This window comes from Geospiza fortis, unplaced genomic scaffold (assembly GCF_000277835.1).
Source record: "Geospiza fortis unplaced genomic scaffold, GeoFor_1.0 scaffold41, whole genome shotgun sequence".
NCBI classification, from domain to species: domain Eukaryota; kingdom Metazoa; phylum Chordata; class Aves; order Passeriformes; family Thraupidae; genus Geospiza; species Geospiza fortis.
In genome coordinates this window covers 21,562,796-21,582,669 of record NW_005054299.1, presented here as the reverse complement: position 1 = coordinate 21,582,669, position 19,874 = coordinate 21,562,796, and the positions used below count along the sequence as shown (strand labels likewise).

The 19,874-nt window shown below is 40.6% G+C and overlaps 1 protein-coding gene across 1 annotated transcript; it reads left to right on the top strand.

Moving 5' to 3' along the window:
- The first annotated feature begins 463 nt into the window (after positions 1 to 463).
- UNC93A (unc-93 homolog A) lies at positions 464 to 18,057 on the top strand. The gene is made up of 8 exons (XM_005416275.1): positions 464 to 550; positions 3,550 to 3,731; positions 4,536 to 4,765; positions 7,803 to 7,928; positions 10,290 to 10,498; positions 11,631 to 11,766; positions 13,331 to 13,462; positions 17,792 to 18,057. The coding sequence occupies exons 1-8, from the start codon at positions 464 to 466 to the stop codon at positions 18,055 to 18,057; spliced, it is 1,368 nt and encodes a 455-aa protein (XP_005416332.1).
- Positions 18,058 to 19,874: the final 1,817 nt, after the last annotated feature.

The following is a 19,874-nucleotide window of genomic DNA, read 5'->3' as shown; positions in this document are numbered from 1 at the left end:
AGTTAAGCAAGAGGCTTGATATAGATTTCAGTACAGCATTTAATCTTTGTCCCTTATGGACTTGTGTATCTTTATGATGGAAAGTGATTTCACCGCCTGCAATTTTATTCTTCTGTGCTGATCATAGTGGAGAGCCATATAATATATTACTTCAGTACTCAAATAGGTGCAAGTGTTGCAAGAGACCTATATACCTCTGTAAAAAAACATGACAGCTGCCCTTGGGACTGCTGGCTATTGCATGAGTAACAAGTGAATGAGTAACAACAAGTTTTCAGTATTACTTAAAAGTAAAGTTCACTGGTCAGTCTTCAAATAATTAGCAACTCTCTTCTCTACTAACACAGAAAAAGGTGACCTTTTCCAACAAGGCATAAGCTGTTTTTCTCCACCTCAAATCATCCCCTGGAATAATTGGATCAGCTTTGACCACCGGCAGACCTTTTGTCTTCTATGACTCAACATGGAAAGGAATCTTAAGAATGTTTTGGTCATTTCTTTTGGATTTTTACTTCTCTTTACTGCTTACTCAGGACTCCAGAGCCTACAGGTAAGAGGGGCATCTCCCTGATTGGCTATCAGGACAGCTGGTCTGGAAGGGCATCAGGCCAAGTTGTAGTGTGAAACACATCAGTCTTTCCATGCTGTCTGTGAGGAAGGCATGCAGAGTATTTTTTATAAGGTGGGTCAGAACATTAACTTGCTGCAGGTTAATATTCTTCCCCCAGATCTGCAGCATTTACTAAATATTTCATTCTAGTATTTCTCAAATAGCTTGCATACTTGTGTCATGCTACTACTCTAGATCCACAAAATTTGTTTCAATGGAAGCAGAAAACAAAATTAACCTGAGATGACTTTTCTCAAAAAAGTATATTGCCAAATGGAAAACAATTCAGTTTCTGGCAAGGATTTGTTTTGAATATTTCTAAATTGCTAAGATTTTTATAATAATTATTATTGCACAGCAATGTGAAATAATTAAAAATTATGCCCAAACCATTAAATAGTTAAAGTATAAAATTACAGTAATTTCTAGGCTCATGATATAACATACTGGTAAAAAAATATTATTTTTTAATGAAGCAATTGTGGCTTTATCGGCATTAACATCCTAAAACATAGTAGCAGAGATGGGTTTCTAGAATGACTTGAATACTCAGGTTACCATTAGAGCCCACTTGCTCATCCAAAATAAAAGACTGAGGTTTTCTGTTGCTATCTATGAATGCTTCTGAGTAGATAAACACAAGGAGAAACTTCTCAGCCTAAAAGGCTCAGCTGGTCTAATGGCTGATAAATGAACAGAAGACATTGACAAGCAACTTTAGGCAGGATATTAATGTATGATCATGATCAACTGGATTGAATTTTCCAACTGGAGTGGGAATCTCTGTGTTAAAGGTGGAACTTGATACATAGCAGGATGAACTTGTTTGCAATAATGACAGCTTGGCCTCATTTCAGGAGGAGGTCCATCCTTGTTCTGTACATCTCTCTTCTCTCCTTGAACAGCTTTTCTTTGCTGGCATTGTCAGCAAAGAAAAAAAAACAGCAAAGGAAAAACAAACAAACAAACAAACAAAAACCACAAAAACAAACAAACAAAACCCCCAAACAACAACAACAACAACAACAACAACAACTACCACAAAAAACTAAACCAAAACAAAAAAACACCAGACAGTAAAAATCATATGATTGTGGAAGCCTGGCTTTTAATTTTTGGAAGTTGTAGCTGGCAAAACCAGGCATGTGATATTTCAAAATAAGACCTCTGAGATCAGGAAGCCTCTTTGCCTGTTTACAAAACAACCATTCCAATTCTCAAATGCCTTGGCTCTGCTCTAACAGAGACTGTCCTCACCTCACTGTCCTGTACCTGTCTGTCTCCAAGCACGCTGCATGACTGCCACCATGGTCCTGCACGGCCAGAGTGCACAGCCTCTGCAGGCTTGGAAAATGTTCCATGAAGCCACCAACAGCTTCATTCCCCTCCAATGCTCTCCAGTGCCACCCCCTCAGCATCCAGTCCCCCTTCCAAAATCATACCGAAGTATATCACCTATTAATCAAAACAATCAGGAGAACATTGCTAAGCAGCATAGAATTGCAGGATGGTTTGGTTGGAAAGGACCTTAAAGATCATCTCTTTATAACCCTCCACCATGAGCAAGGACACATCCCACTAAACCAGGTGGCTCAGAGCTCCATCCAGTCTGGACTTGAACATCTCCAAGGATGGAGTATCTGTAGATTCTCTGGACAACCAGTTCCAATGCCTCACCACCCTCACAGTAAAGATTTTCTTTCTAATACTTACCCTAGTGTCTCCTTTAGTTTAAAACTGTTGCCCTTTCTTGGCCTATCACTATCTGCCCTTGTGAAAAGTCACATCCCCACTTTCTAATACTTCTTTTGAAGTATTAGAGGCTGTAAGGCTGTAAGGCTGTAAGGCTGCAATGAGGTCTTCCTGAAATCTTCTCTTCTCCTGGCTGAACAATCCCAACTCTCTCAGCCTGTCTAGGAGAGGTGGTCCATCCCTCTGATCATCTTCATTACCCTCCTCTCCAACAGGTGCATGTCCTTCTTGTGCCAGGGACCCCAAAACTAGATGCAGTGCTTCAGATGGGGAGTCACCAGAGCAGAGTAGAGGGGGAGATCACTTCCCTTGCCCTGCTGGTCACGCTAATTTTGATGCAGCCCAGGATGCAGCTGGCTTTCTGAGCTGTGAGCACACACTGTTGTTCTTGTCCAGGTTCTCAGGCACAGAATGCTCAAGTCCTCCCCTGCAGGGCTACTCTCAATGTGTTCTTCTCCCAGTCTGTACTCATGTCTGGGATTGCCCTGACCCTTGAACTCGGACTTGTTGGACCTCATTAGGTTCACATGGACCCATTTTTCAAGCTTGTCCAGGTCTCCCAAATTGATCTTCTCATTTCAACTTCCAGAGCATCAAGACAAGAGGATAACTATTTTGAACATAAAACTATAAAACCTGGTCAGATCAGTAAAATGCTATTCTTCCTTTGTGAAAATGCGGGTGAGTCAATTACTTCCAACTGCTAAGGGCCACTGCAAGCCTAGTAGGATATTTGGACCTTGGCCTCTGAAAATCTTAGAAATTTTCAGACCTGTAGTTTAAAGCAAAGAATCTCCCACTATTGCTATTCCATCCCTCGCAGTGCAGATCTGAGAATATTCCTGCCTGAGACAACAAATGAAGGCCAAGAAAAGAGGTTATCTTTCAATCAGCTTGCTTTCAGAGAGAAACTCAAACAAATAACATGAAATATTCTAAAGAACGACTTACCAAAGCTTTGAGTCTGGGCAATCCTCACCTGGTTTTTTATCATGTTTTCATAAGTGGTCTAACATTCTGAAGAAATTTCCAAGTCCATAATCAGGCTGTATTAGGGAGATGAGACACTAATACCCAGCTCCAGATGCTATGTGTCTTTATTTTTGTCCAAAGCCATTCTCTGTACACTCTCTAGTAAAATGTACCTGTGGTAAAATTTGTCTCAATCACTGTTTTTGTCCCTGCAGAGCAGTCTCAATGCGGAAGAAGGCCTGGGTGTTGCTTCCCTAAGTGTTCTGTATGCTGCACTCACCTTATCGTCCATGTTTCTGCCTCCCATCATCATCAAGAAGCTGGGCTGCAAGTGGACCATTGCAGTCTCTATGTGCTGCTACGTTGCCTACTCCTTAGGGAACTTCTATGCTAGCTGGTAGGATTTAAATACTTTAACCCTCTCTGCTGTGTTCAAACAAAATAAATAAGGGCAAAGATCTTTCTTCTTTTTCTTCTCCATTCCTACTCTAACTCTGTGTTGTAGAGTAGAAAGTTGGATGCAACTTTCTACTAAGGTGCTACTTGGAACAAATCAAGATAAATAAATCCAGTTTTAGGTGGACCAGAGAGGTGAAAATGTGCAAAGAGTCAGAATGAATACATCCATCTACTCACATGAAGTTGCTTCTCTAACTCATGTTTGTAGCAGAGATTCACCTTTGGGGAAAAAAAAATTGAGAGTTTCATTTAAAAATCAAAAGACTTTTAGGGTTTTTGAAAAGGTTGCTGGGAGGACTATCTTCCAGCCAGTAGCTCTGGGAGAAGAGGACCACAGGACAAGGCTAACTCCTGCCTAGCTCTTTCTAAAGGTGGATGAACAACTTCTGCTCTCCAGTGACAAAGGCTGCAACTCTGTAGAGGAAATTTGTCAATATCCATCTTCTGAAGTGCATGTGCAATTTAGTTCTCAGTTTAACATAGTTTAACTTGTGAGAAGTTATGGCACATGAGCACAGACCCAGCCAGCCTGGCCTAGGCTTAGTCCTTGCACAGACCTGCATTTGCTTGCACAGCCTAAACTTCACAAGGCTGGCCTTCTCTTGATTCCATGTAACAGATTTATTGTATCATAAAAGGGATAAATCTATTTCTTTGATGTCTATTTTTGCTGCTGGATCTTTGGGCAAATGATTATTTTGCTAATGGCAACAGCTATGCTAAATAAAGTGTTCTTTGGCAGGTACACACTTATCCCTACCTCTATGATCCTGGGCTTAGGAGGAGCACCACTCTGGTCTGCCAAATGCACTTACCTCACTATTGCTGGCACTTTGTATGCTGAGAAAGCAGGAAAAAGTGCTAAAGACATTATCAACCAATACTTTGGGATCTTCTTTCTGGTGTTTCAGACTTCCGGCGTCTGGGGAAATCTTATCTCATCCTTGATACTTAGCCAATCTTCCAACCAAGGTAAAATGTATTTAAAACTTTGGCACTTCTTTCTATAAACATCAACTAGTTCTAGATAGATGAGAGGTAAATTTGTGCAGCTGAGCTTTCATCGTCAGTGGAAACAGGCACTTCAAATGAGAGTTAGCCCATCTGAGGATAGATGTCTGAAATAGATGAGATAAATTTCTCACTGGAAGTGTCTATTTTCTATCAAAAAACAGCCATAAAGAGAGTTCAGATAAATAGCTAAAAAATAGAACTCTATTGAAGTCTGTTTGAATTCTACTCCTGGATTGTAAAGCATAGATAGGCTGCAGGCAGCGACAGTTCTTCACATCTGACTTCTATTAAAAGCGGTTTAAAACAAAAGGCAAAATACTGGACCAACCTTTTTGCAAAGCCTATAGTATTGGGTTGGTTTGCTGTTATGCATTCAAAATTAGTCAGACTGGTTGCTGGGCTTGCTGAAAATGAGTGCTCTACAGAGCTGTCAAGAAGAAATAGCAGTAGCTGTTGGCAGGAGCCTGTGTGCCAGGGCTCCTCTGCTGTATTTCAGGCTCAGACAGCAGATGCCAATGTAGCTTGAAGAATTCACTCAGCAGCAGCGCCCTCATTTCCCATGCATGTAATTGATGTCAATTTTAAAGGGTAGTTGTGAAGATAAATTAATATTTGGATGCCACCTTACAGATTCAAAATGCTGTGGTGTCTTATCATTGCAGTCCCCTGCATATTCCACATCCTGTCAAAATCAAAACAGCGTTGTTCTCCAGATGTGGAGAGAACTTTCCATATACACTGCTACTATGAGTAGCAAGGAGTTACCTCTTTCCTGTCTCAGTTAAGCAGTATGTCCTCTGAAGAGTTCTCAAATAGCTACTAAGTTAAAGCTAAATGTCAGGAAGCTGGTATCAGGTTTTAATCTTTGTATCCTTGGATTTATGGCAAAGTAGTTGCCACAAGGTGTGATACTTACATAGAATCATCCTTCCGTTAAACCTAAGTATCTGTAGGTGAAGCACCATTAAAGCAGAACGCTGGCAGACCTTTTCAAGTGCAGTGGAGCCCTGCTGACCTGATCCCAGAGCCACATGATATCTCAGGAGGGAATGTCTGTTCTGATTTCACTTGCAGGGTAGGGGCAGTGGTGCAGCTGTGGGGTCTGTACAGACTCCAACCATTTGACTCTCCTCTGCCTCACAGCACACATAATTTTAACAAGAGAAATAAAATACTGGTGTTTTTTTGGTCTTGTTTTACTTTTGAGGATGTTCCTCCAAATTTGAAAGACATTTATTTTTTTTATCTATTACATGGAATCTCAGAAAAATCTGTGTTCCTGTGAACAACTCTCAAAGCCAAAGGCTTTACACATCTTCATGACAGTGATGAGCAGTTATAACATAAGTTTCTCTACTGTGCCTTCTCAGTGGGACACAGCTTTAATCTAGAAGGGTCTTCTTTGCTGGGGCAAGGGGGTAAGAATCTCAGGATTAAAGTAATGCAATTCTTTTTCTCTCTTCTGAGGCTTGTGCAAAGACATCCATTCATATTTTCATGTACTTGAAATGTATCATTTCGCTGAGCAGTAGGAAAGATACAGCATGAATTTGGAGAATGAAAATGGATAAAATTCAGACATGTACCTACTGTAGACGTATTGCCTGCATCACTACATCCAGACACAGCAAGGCAAAGTTACACCATATGGTAATACCAGAACCAAAGACAGTAATCAGTGTAAATTACAAGAGTAATTCCTCACGCAACAGTATTAGAGTTTTAATTCAAAAGAAACAGTGCAAACCCTGCCTTGCAGCTTGCATATGACTAATTGCATTTTCAGCTTCATCTTCAGATGATGCAGGAACCGATAAAAAACTTGTTTTACACATTTCTACACCTCATCCATGTGACTCACCTATTGCATATGGCAATTTTGCTCAAGGTCTGTTTGTTGATTTTTTGCTGAAGGTCTGTTGTAGTAGTGACTATAATAAGGTAATGATTTTCTTTACATCACTATATTTTATTTTATATTGAACATAAAATTGTTTATGAAGCTGGTTAGACAGCTGATTCACATCACAGCAGCTTTGATGGGAAGCAATGAGGAAAAACACACTAAAAGTAGTTACACAATAAGCTTAATTGAGAAATTATGGATCAGCTCTTCCTTAAGGAATCAGCTAAGGTATAGCTGTATTGCCCTTTATTGTGCTTGGACCACAGACAAATTCTGCAGTGAAAGCACTAAAATTATTGTGGGGTTTGGATCATCCTCCTCCAGGAGACAGTTTATTCAGGCTTACACTTTGGCTTAGCCTTTATTCTTTACCAGGAGGGTACTGGAGGAAGTGGGCACAGTGTGCTGGTGACAGTGTGTGTGAGTACATGTGTGTTTGTGGCTGTGACATGTGCCCTGCACAAAAGTGATAGGACTGCACAAAGCAAAGGTCTTACTGCAAACCTTGCTGATCTGTTAGCTTCAAGTGTGTTCTTGGAAAGTAATAAAGGCAGTAGTAAAATAATAAAGTCAGGAAAAGCAGGCTACTTGGAAGATTGCAATACTGAGTAATAATAATTTGAATTTATATTAAAAAAAAACATTTTGAGCTGGTCTCTGTTCCTTTAACATATACAGAAATTATCTGGAGAGGAAAATGCAGGGTGGCTGTAAGAACTGAAGTCAATCAGTCCCTTGCTGGTGTAAACTTAAGAGACCCTTCTCATGAAGTATTATGATTAAGAGGTAAAAATATATACTCAAACTTTGAATACTGCAAATTGAGCTTGGATTCAGATTTCAGCTCTAACTTTAGTCCCTGTCCTCATGTAACCATTAATTCAGCGTTTGGTGTCTCCTTTGTTTCTCTTAAACCAAAATTTGTGCGTGTTAAATGGGGATTCTGAAGTTAAAGATCTCTAAACAGGAAAGACTTGAAACCAGGACCAACCACTAAGCACTGGATTCCTTATATTCTCATATCCTTGCACACAGTGTGGACTTACCTGATCTCTTCACTGACCTGCCTGTCATTTGGTTCTCAATTAGGGGAGATCTCAGAAGAACACCTGGAATGCTGTGGAGCATATGACTGCCTGACTGATACCACTAACAGCACTGGCTCAGAAAGACCCTCCGACTCCCTAATCTACACACTGTTAGGGGTCTATACTGGTGAGTGATCCACACAATCTTTAATCAGTGTCACTGATGGAGAGCCTAGTACTAGTGGAACTAGCATGGCTTTACAGATGAAGATTCTGACTTTCTCCTTCAATCTAATTTGCTAAAGGAAAATGAGATACGTGAGAGCTAAAAACAACTCCTTCCTAAACAGTTCTAATGCTTTATGCCAGAGCTGTATCATTTTTATCTAAAGGAGAAAGATATTCTTTACATTTTTCACCTGGAATAAAGCTGAAACCCAGTGTGGTAACCCCAATTCAGCCAGGCAAATTGGCATATCTCCCATTTACTAACTACAGCTGCTATAGACCTTCCTTGCACAAGGCTAGAAAAGAATACAGGGAAACTGATGCCATTAAAAGAAAAAAATAGATGCACAAGGATTAACTGAGTGAGGAAAGTTTCAAAAAGTATCCCACTCAAAAGAAGTTATTCTCTGGATAAAGGAAAGTGTCTGGTAAGGCAATGTGCACCTTAGCTCTGTCAAAATATTTTCACTGTCTCTGAACATAGATTTAGTCTCTGTGCTGAGACAGAAGCACAGAATTTGCCATACACTCCAACAGAGTCTATGTGATCCAGGCAGGGCCAGGTCTCAGTGCACAAGGGCATTGCAGAAAACTCTTCCTCTGTCCTTCATTCCTAATTGGCGGGAAAGTGTGAAAGATATGCCCCCACTCTCCTTGCAGAATGTACTGGAGCTGATGACTTTCTGCTCAAGGCATGTTTGTCTGTAAAGTTTAAATTTAAATTTGATGACTAACATACATAGCACTTCCTTAGGCTTTGTGCATGCAAAGTGAATGCAACCCTGCTTCCTCCTGACCCTGCGTCACTGGGGTTTCGTTTTTCTTTGAAGCTCTTAATAAAAGAGATGTCTTTTCTTACCTCAAGGGAGAGTAACTGGCTAAATATTTCATTCACAGACATTTTTTTAAATGTGTCCTCTACTTGGTGGCTGAATAATTGTTTTGCCCAGCTTGGGGGGAGACAATAATGGATAACTCTTCTGCTGTTTTGTTTCCTCAAGGACTGTGAATGTTTCTATTTATGGTCATATCAAGTGCTATTAACCCATGCCATTATCTCCTATAATTGCTCTTGATTCATTTAACATATTTGTTATATATATTTTTTCTGAAAATGTGGATGTCCTGCTCTCATCCATATAAGTCCAGCAATTAGTCCATAAGTACTAATAAACATTCTGGCAGAACCAATAATGACTTGAATCATGAAGGATTTACAGCTCAGCCACAGTGGGGAACCAGGACACTGGAGAAATTCTAGGAGACATGGATGAAAAATAATAAGCAATAAAAAAATGAGGCAATTTATTGTAAATCTGCTAATGTATTTGGATATTAAAAGTTCACAGTAGAGACAATATCCATAAACATATTATAGGAGCACATTAAATAAGCAAAGTGGATGGAAAGAGGTGCCCAGTTCTCATCTTACTCTGAACTGTAGTTCTTTCCATGGATGGAATTCTAGTCAGCATAAGTGAGGAAACATTATCATGCCCTGCATCCGTAATGAAGCAATCAGTTGTGAATCTATGGTTGTTTCATGTATATTATGAGGCATGGTTGTCTTCTTGATAACATGAAAAAAATTGTTTTGATTCACTACACAAGCAATAAATCCAGACTGATACATGCATGATCATTTTCTGATTAACTACTCCGTGCGTTCTTTTATATGCTGCTTCTGCTCAGAAATTATAGGTTTAAAGCTGTAACTTCCATCTTTTCAAGTTAACTAGAGCTGCTCACTATCATCTTCAAAACAGCATATATTCCATACTCAGAGCATGGTTCTGAGCCAAAAAAAAAAAGGCACAACATATACTGGGTTTCAAGACAACATTTATTTTTCTTTCTATGTATTTGAAAGAAGAGCCCTGCTAGCCATGAAAACTTTGGCGCTGGAAGTGAGTACTCCTCTCTCTTGTTGATTTAAAGCCTTCTGATAGCTCCCGAGGGAGGGAGCTGTTTCTGGCCAGCTCCCATGCCCGTGGCCCTGGGCTGCCCTGGCAGGGTGAGCCGTCACCCTCTGCGGCCGCGCAGCTGGCCCGGCCCCGCGGCTGTCACAACAGCCCAGCCGCAGCTGAGCTGAGGGGATTTGCCAGTGCACAGCTGTATGCAGAAGATGTGAATGTAGAGCAGGCCTTCTTGTTTATACAGAAATGGCCTTTACACTGAAGCGGAACCTGAGGCAGCTGCCAAAATATCCCACAGAGAGCTAAGCACCAAGTCAGAACAGTAACAGCAGCAAGCAACTTCCCATCATTCTTTCAGCATGCCTCAGTTTTTCATGAACTTTTTGTTTTGCTTTTTTTTACAGCTAGTGGTGTGCTAGCTGTGTTGCTGGTTATTATATTTCTGGACCAGATCAAACCTGACCAAGCAGAGACTGAGAAAGAAAAAACACCCTTTTGGTCTACGTTCCTAGCAACTTTACGGCATCTTAAAGACAAAAGACAGTGTCTTCTAATCCCTCTGACAATGTACAGTGGGTTTGAACAGGCATTTCTTAGTGGCGACTTCTCAAAGGTATGGATGAAAATGAAAATGTATTTCTGTCTGATTTTCTTGTGCTGTTGCATTTTACTGTTACATCTGACCGATACTTACTTGTCAAATGAAGATGTTTTTAATGATGATTTGTGGATTGCAAAATTACTGCTTGCTTCTACATGAACGACCTCTGAGTGACATCTTCAAACAGCAGTAAATATGTCCCTTGAAACAGCCTCAAAAATAATGCAGTAGAGAGCTTAACTCACCAGTGGAGGCCGCAGCAGAGAGCTACAGGTTCAAACTCTTCACCTTGTTGTAAATAACAAACTGGGAGAAAAGCCAGAAGTCAGCAAGTCAGTTTCATATCTTCCTTCCTCTTCTGGTTTCCCTAGAGCTTGTATAAATGCAAGTCAGCACACATTCCACATATTTTATTTTGACAACTTTTACGGTAAGAGGGCAAGTCCTCAGCATGGCTGGCTGAAAGCCCTCACCAGTCATTCCTGCAGCAGGTCCAGAGCCTGACAGATTGAAGGGATTAAAACCACCTCTGCTCCTCCAGTTTCTCGACAAACCTAGACATGCAGCAGGTGTCTTCTCCGGGCATTTGTTGAGAAAGCCTCAAAAGAAAGAGGGCAACCTTCCTGAGCTGCTTCTTTCATGCTTAAGGCTTCCAAACCTTGCATATAAATCAGATGGAATGGTGCACTTGTTGCTGTGTTGGAACATTGGAAGGGGCACTCCAATGCAACCTCCACTGGTTATATACTCTTATAGAAGAGATCCTCTTATTTTTTGGGAGCTGCTCTGTCATGACCATAGTGTCAATTGTCAATTTTCATCTCTTGGGCTACCATGGGAAGGGCAGAAAATTCTTAATGCTATTTCCAGGACTTTTATTTGTACAGCAAGCAGTGCTTAGATTTGCTCTGCTTGTTATTCCCCTGTTTGCATGACATCAGTCTGATTGGGAACTGGGGTAGCAAAGTTGCTCCTGAAGGCCAGCTATGTCAATGCAGCAGAGACTTGTGTGCAAAATCTCTAGCTGTGCTCTTTTTATCTCATCCATGCTGTCTATTTACCAAACACTCAGGCAAAGATCCCTGAACTTTAGCTGTTTATTTTTATCAAAGAAAATGTGACACCACTGTCCCTTCTCTTCCAGAGTTTTGTGACCTGTGCCCTGGGGATACAATATGTTGGCTATATGATGATCTGCTTTGCAGGTATAAATTCTCTCTGCTCTCTGCTCTTTGGAAAGATCTCCCAGTTCACGGGTAGAAAACTTCTATTTGCAGTAGGTATGTAAACATTTCTTGAATGACTGATCACCACATGTAATCACATCCTCTACTCCCTCCTTGGCATGTACAAAGGGGTAGCTTGCTGTCAGCTATCAATTAAAACCAAAGCCAATCTAGAGGCATACTTCACAAACTTCATTCATGAGAAGAGAGGCAGCTCAGCTCACAGCTAAGCACTGTATTGCTGTCTTTGCCTTACATCACTTTGCTGGTGATGTCAGTTCAGCCTGCTTTGGAGGTCTCTATCTATGCAGAAAGTGCCCTATAGCTTTGATGCTTTATAGCTCTGATGCAGCCAATGACAAATGATCTTACCATGCAGATGTTGAGACTTGCACTATCATAAGTAGGATTTCTCCACTGGGCTGAAACCTCCTCACTCTTATGGAGTGAAAGCCAGTCATTGTTGACCTGAGTCTCAGGAAATTACAAACTTGGAAATTTCAGTGAAATTTCAGGAATTTTTTTAAAAGTTGGCCTGCTGTCCTTTTTACTACTTGTTCTATAGGGAGAAAAGTAGAAGAAAGTCATGTATCAGGCTAGAATAATTTAAGGGCTTGTGTATGGGACAGTAATTTTCATGTTGCCTTGAGAAAATATTTGCAAATTTAAGACCATCTCCCCCTCCACAGAACATTGTTTTAATGAATAATGGAGGCATTAAAAAATACCAAGAAATATTTCTTTTACACCTCTGTATGCATTATGCATATGGAAGTGGACTAATACCCTATTTCCACTATGCAATAATTTGTATTATTAGAAACATCACTGATAGATCAATATGCATCAAGACATTCTAGCCATTTTGTCCACAGGAAATTTTAAACCTGGACAAGGAAGAAGAAATTGAGAGCATTTTCTGTTATGGTCACTAGCTCAAAGATTCTTCTATCTGTTCTAGGTGCGTGTCTCAGTCTATAAAACTCAGATATTAAAAAAAAAAAAAACTAAAACCACCTAACAGTAGCAATAAACAATTAAATCTCCCTCAGAACTGTAGTGTTAGAAATGGAACAACTCTGAACCTCTCAATTCTGTTTAGTGGTCATTTTACTCAACCTTTGAATGTGCACCTGTGAGGGAAAAAAATCTGTGACTCATTTACAAACCACTTTTCAAAAGAAAGACCCAAAGCCAACCCCTAGAAATCCTTAATTGTCCCCTCTGGCCCTAAATGAAAACCTCATTTAAGACAAGGAGAGCAGAAGGGTGTGTGCTCCCCCTTCCCACATGCCTCACATGGTGGCTGCAAGCCTTTCAGAAGCTGCTACTCCTACTCAGTGGTTCGCGTCCTTTGGGCTGCAACCATATCAGCACCGAGCATCTCTCAGCTCAGGACCCTGCTCAGAATTATGGATTAGACACTGTCAAAGGCCTGCATTGTCTTGTGCTTCATGTGATATCAGCTCAGTCAGCACAAAGCTCAATGAACCAGAAAGATTTTAAGATTGCCTTGTGCTTTTGTTGGGGGTAGAATAAAAAAGTATTATCTACCACAATCTGCCCTGATTATAATTGCATCTATATTTCTCTTCTTTATTTCCTTCTGAATCAACAGCTGCAGTTCTGAACACAAGCTGTATAATAACAGTACTGCTCTGGAAACCTGATCCCAAGCAGCTCGCTGTGTTTTTTGTAATCCCTGGTCTTTGGGGTGTATCTGATGCTGTTTGGCAAACACAAACTAATGGTAAGTCCTGGTGACAATGAAATGTATTCTCTCAAGATATAAAAGTCTACATGTTTGAATCTATGAAACAATGCTGCATAACAATGATAATGGTTTTCAGACAGCATCTAAAAAAATGTTAACTCATTGGAAAGCAGAAGAAATAGAACAAGTTGGGAGTAAGAATGCTAATACTCATTAAACCAATTTTTTCCAAGATGAAGAGAGAAGAATACTGCAGAAGATAGTAATAGGTATTCAAATAAATATTCTGGAGGAGTATAAGTATTTCAAAGTCATTTAGAAACTAATAAGAATTATACATTTAGTCTGTCTTTTGCAATAAAGGAGAGCACTCTGGATAAAAATTAACTCGAAGCTCAGCAACAAAAGGAGAAGAAAATTATCTGTTAGGAGATATTGGAAAAAAATGTAGAAGAAAACCACAGAAAGCAATATTCTGCAGCCAAGTAACTTCATACAGCTCTGGTTTACTTCATTTCAAAACTCATAATCCAGTGTGATAACACATAAGTAGGCAATAAAAAGCAGCAAGGTCATGGGGCACTTCTCCTTGAAGGAAGACTAAAAAGCTAGAAATCTTTAGCCTGGACAAGAGGTAAGTATGGAAAGCAGTCAGTAAAGCAATTAATTGTATGGAGAAGGTGACTTGAAATTAATGATATCTCCTAAAAGCAGGACTAGTGTCACCAGATAAAGCTATCAGGCAGAAGCCTGTATAGAAATCAAAATTAATAGTATTTCTCACACAATGCATTATCAAAGTATGGAATTCATTGCCAAAACTTTAAGCTAATATCACATCATTACAAAATCACTTCAGGGGAAAGTGCTCCTCTGGGCACACATCAGGTTATGTGTCTTGGCCTTCCTTTCTCTGATCCCTTTGGTTGTTTCAGAGCCTTAGAAGATTTCACCCACTAGAAAAAGTATCATGTTCCTCCTGGAGAGCCAGATGGAAAACATGGCAGTCCATTGCCTGGCACTGATAGTGATCTCCTTTCAAGCACATGTCCCTGCCTCTAGCGCACAAGGGCCAGCATCCTTCTCTGCCCCTCCAGCAGCTCCAGCTCATATCCCCTAGAGGAGAGATAGTACACACATCAAGGGACACCCTCTCATCATCTCACATCCTTACCAGGGGCTTGTGCTTTAGGTAAAAATTTTAAATCAGTGCTCTTATTTATACTTAGGGCCATGGAAGGAGAATATCAGTGAGGATTTGCTCTTTCTTAAGCAAAGCTGTTCATTCATTTCCTGCCTCTTCAGCCACAGTCTTTCTGACTGCTCTGCAAGATTCTTCTAACATTTTTGAGAACTTATCTTAGTCTTCCACTGGGATAAAGGACCTGTCCTTTGTCCTGCTTCTGTCTTATCCAGAAAGCCTTGTCCTTGGATACTGAGCTTCTTTCAGAATCACAGTGGGGTTAGGGATGGAAAGGACCTCTGGACTTCAACTACCTTGCTCAAGCAGGGCCATTTGGGCCCAGCCACTTCTCACGACCATGTCCAGGGACTCTTTGATATTTTCCAGAGAAAGACACTCCACCTCCTCTCTGGGTAACCTGTGACAGTGCTCAGTCATGCTCATAGTAAAAAAAAATTCCTGATGTTCAGAGGAAACCACATGTATTTCAATTTATGCCCATCTCCTCTTGCCCACTTTTCTTGGATGCCACTGAAAAGAGCTGGGCTTTGTACCCTCTCTTCTAGCATTTACATACATTTGAGATGCCCTTGAGGACCATGTTTCCTCAGTAAGGTCCCTGCACGACTGACAAGAACGCAGCTGATGCCCATGTTAGGGAAAAAAGGGTAAGTACAGAGGACTTAAGTACTGGAGAAGGTGGCTGAGAAGTGACTGTAGTTTTCAAACCCCCAGATGAGGCAAAACCAGTAGACAATGCTTCATGCTTACTTGATGGTGAGTGAGCTCTGCAACTATGTGACCAGATTATTCTCTATTTACAGCACTGTCTCAGGTCATCTCAATTCCCAGATTCCTGCAAGATGCTTGTGAAAATTTCACATTTGTGTGAAAACTTTCACATTTGGAAAACACCCAAATGTTCTTTTTCCTTGCATAGTGATTTTTTTTTTTTTTGATCTGTACCTTACTCAGCTGTTTCACAGCTCCCATTTATAAAATTACACAAAGTTCACTTTGTCACATTGTCACAGTGAAACATCAAGTGATGACATGAAAGTGATGAATAGAGAGGTGCAGTGACACTACCCCACAATGCTGCATCCCAGAATAGGATCTTCAGTTTGACATACCCACATAGGACTAAATGTCTTCTCCTCTTCAAAAGTTTTATACAGATATACATCACATGTGAGGTGAGATAACATTGGTTATCTCATTGTAACATTGGTTTACAAGGTCTGTGGTCCTTCCTTTGCTGAGCTCCCATGAGTGCTGCTTGGGCGCCAGTAGATGAACCAGTGAATGCACAAATGGCACAGTGCCACATACTTAAGGCATTCTTTGGTTGGCTTTGTGCTCCTGTGGATATTTAATACTCGAGTACCCCCTAGAGGATATGTAGGCTCACAGTAGATGAGTTACTTCATCTTATAAAGTTTTCCTGACGTATTTGTGTTTGTGTGTGGAGGCTTTCACTTATTTCCAATGAAAGCTACTTCATTTCAGAGCGTGTAGTGCTCTTTCTTACCTAACTTGAGCACAGATGCTGATATTACCCACTGACAAAAATTGTAGCTGGGGCATAACAATTGTGTAGCATGGAACTATCAGGTGGACTACAGTAAAACCAAGTTCTTTCCAGGCTGATTTGTGTCTTTAGAAAGAATATGAGTTTAAAGGGTTTATAAACCTGGACTCAAATAATTTCTAGCAGTCCTGTTATATACCCATGCTTACTAGTACCAGAGGAACAAGTAGGAAAAAAGGCAGTGGCAAAAAATCAGGATAATTTCCATGGAAGTGAACTGTGAAATTTCAGAACTAGCAGCCGCTTCACTCACTCAGCCCAGCAGGTCCTGCTGAAGCTCCAAACTTCTTCAAAATAGCAAACATGTACCAGCTGAAAACCAGAGAACCTTTCGACATAGAACTGCCGTGGCATCAGAAACCTTCCTAATATCTTTCTAGAAGATAACACTGAGCAAATAAAGAAATTAATATGAGCAATTTGTACTTTTTCATTTATTAGGCAAAACTATGAAGGATCATCATATCTACACTCCACTCAGCCAGTTTAATGAACTAAGTACATCTTGTGATGCGCTTGTCCGGATTTTCCATCATGCCTAAATTGAAACAATTCAGTAAATGTCCTCTTGCAGTCATCAGGACACATAAGCTTTTCATACAGATGAAGTCTCTCCCTATTTAAAAAAACCTGAAGGGGTAGCTAAATCTACCCAGATTTTTCAGAGAACTTTGCATTCCTCTTTGCCTTTTGGCTGAATGGACATATTTTGAACAGATGTGTTGTTAGACAAGAGGGTGAAAAGAATCAAAGTTCATGATATTCTTCTCCTTCCCGCTGTGAGCGCCACGTCTGAGTGAGAGAAAATGTCCTGTTCTTTATCACTGCTGATGCAAGCTCAGCACCCAGAGGAAAGCAAGCTCTCTGCCCTTCCCTGTGTGGTTCACTAGTCAGACCTGGAGGCTGGAATCCCTCCATGGATCCCAGTGGTGGGTGTGCAACTGACTGAGCTCATTGGGATCTTCCCAACTGCACTAGGATGATCTGTTGAACTGAGCCTCAATGTCAAGTAAGTTTTCCAGTTGCTGCCTGGAAGTTCTGTATGTATCAAGGATATTCTATTTGCTAACCCATCCATGAGATGAAAATTTGGAAACCTGGTTGATTAAGAGATACATGTCTTACCTGCATACTTAATCTGGGCCCATGTTGTGAAAGCTTGTAAGGATTTGGTATGAGCTTATCAATAGTTATACACAGAGACTCTACAATGTCAAGGCCTCCTTTTTTCCTTGCTTACTTGTTCATCAGTGCAAAACCCTTGATTTTTGTAGCTAATAATTTGAAAAAAGAAGTCATGCCATCTTACTTCATTAGGTCACATCCTTTCTTCCTTATTCACATTTCTGTTCCCCTTTACTTCCATTCCGTTCTCTATTTTGTTGTTTTTATTTTGCTATTTCATTTGTTACAATTCACATAAGCACAACAATTTTTTTAAGACAAGACTTGTATTTTCCTTTCTCTGACATTTATGAGGGAGTGTCTGTCTTCCCCATTGTGCTCTATTTATTCCCTTTGCAGAAAATACGTGGTTGCAGATTTAATCTTCACAAGACATGTTTTTCCTTCCTTTCTTCCTTCCTTCCAGCACTTTATGGCATTTTATTTGAGAAAAACAAGGAGGCTGCCTTTGCAAATTACCGTCTCTGGGAATCAGTTGGATTTGTCATCGCCTTTGCTTACAGCACCAAACTGCAAGTCTATGTCAAAGCCTGCATTGTACTGTCTGTGCTTGTGCTGTCCATGCTGACCTACGGAGCCGTGGAGTACCTCGAGGCTAAGAGCTCCCCTGAGACACCTGCTGCTACAAAGAAGGAAAATGGGGGACCCCACTCCCAGGAAACACACATGTAATTCAACAGGGATTGGATTGAGTGATGGAGGTGAGCAAACTGGCCAGCTCCCTACAGGCATGTCTCCAAGGGTGCTCCAATGTGTACTGTATCCAGAAAAATGGGAAAGGAACAGCATTTCAAGGCCATCATAATGCAAATGTCTGAAGAGTAAAAACCTCCTTTGATATCTCACGTTATAAGGGAAGATTATCTGACTTTACCCTTTCATGCAGATGACCAACTAATTAATAAAGACTTAAGAAATGTAGGCAAGATTCCTAAAGTCCTCAACTTTTTATTTCTGTAGATAAGACCTGGCATAGCTTTACAGTCAAACCACATGCAGAATGAAAGAAGTAACTCCAGTTGCTCAGTTGATTGCAATTAATACACATCATTTCATGGAACCATTAGTTATTAAGATTTATGTTGTTTTTATGCTGCATTCTTTAACACCTGCTGTACATTACATCAGCCTATGGACTGTCTATATCTGCAGTTCATATCTGCACACCACAGAATCAACTAACCACCAAGCCCACTAACCTGTTTTAGGTCAGCAGACATCTGTGAGTCTGCCCGTGTCATCCCTCTATCTCAGCACTCTTTTGATTTTCCTGTCTCAAAATTTTCTGTCACCACTTACAGCAGCTTCATCCTAAAAGAGATGCCTTTTAGAAGACAATATATTTCAGTGGTTATGACCTTGCCCCGCTGTCCCATCCAGGGCCATGGGGAACCTCACCATGAGAAGGGCACAGGTGACAGTGCAAGTCACAGAGTGATAGGGAGACAAAGAGGATGGCCTTACACTGTAATAAGTTATTGAGACCTACATATATCCTGCAGTGGCTCATCTCATTTCAACTTCTCTTTAGTTTTACCCATATTGTTTCTAGAGATGGATTTTTTGTGGTTTTACTGCAAAGAGAAGAGTGTTACAGTACAGTTACTGTGCAGCGTCCCTGCATATTAATGAGAAAGCAATGTAAAGACTTCGTGTTCATTACTGGTAATGACACATTCAGATGCTCTGTGTGAGGCAGACAGCACCAAAGGAAGTGCAAACAAATGCTCTTCATGCCCAAGACTAGTCCTGCCTCTGGAAACAAACTACATGTAGCTAGCTAAGTTGTTGCCTGCCATGGAGATAACACTTGAAACTACTTCCTCTCAGTTACTAACCACAGCAGGAGGATGAGGCACCACACAGTGTGACAACAATAACACAATTTGTGCAACAAAAATCCCCAAATTGTTAAGTCTTTTAAACAGCAACAGACTTCATGCTACTTTACTGTCTTTCTTATATTTCTTGTTCCCAACCATCTGGACTCCCCTTCAGACTTCAGTTGTGTTGATTCATGGCTTTCCACAGTTTTTTTCCAGGTCTCATACAATAAAGTAAAATTCATAATGTCCTGCAGAAGAGAAGGTGACAGGTGGGCTCCCTCGTGTGTGCAGCTTTCTCTTGCACCTTTCCCCTGTCAGCTCAAAGGCATGCTGTTTATCTCTGTTGGAAATACAAATGGTAAAACTATTGTGGCTGAAGAACCCTGACAGCCTCCTATCTGCCCAGCATGCACAGATGGATATTCTAGGCTGCTGCTGATTTTCACCCCACACTGCTTCCCTCTCATAAAGAAACACAGCATCATGTTTCATTGCATCTCTGAATCCTCCCCTGATTCTCTTTTACAAAGTGATGTTCAATGGCAAGTGAAGCAAAGAGGACTTCTGAGGTCAACATCATGATGGAAAACTCGCCTGTGTGAATGTAATAAATTTTTATTTGTAACAACCCAACACAGAAGTCAGAATCCTGCTACATGAGAT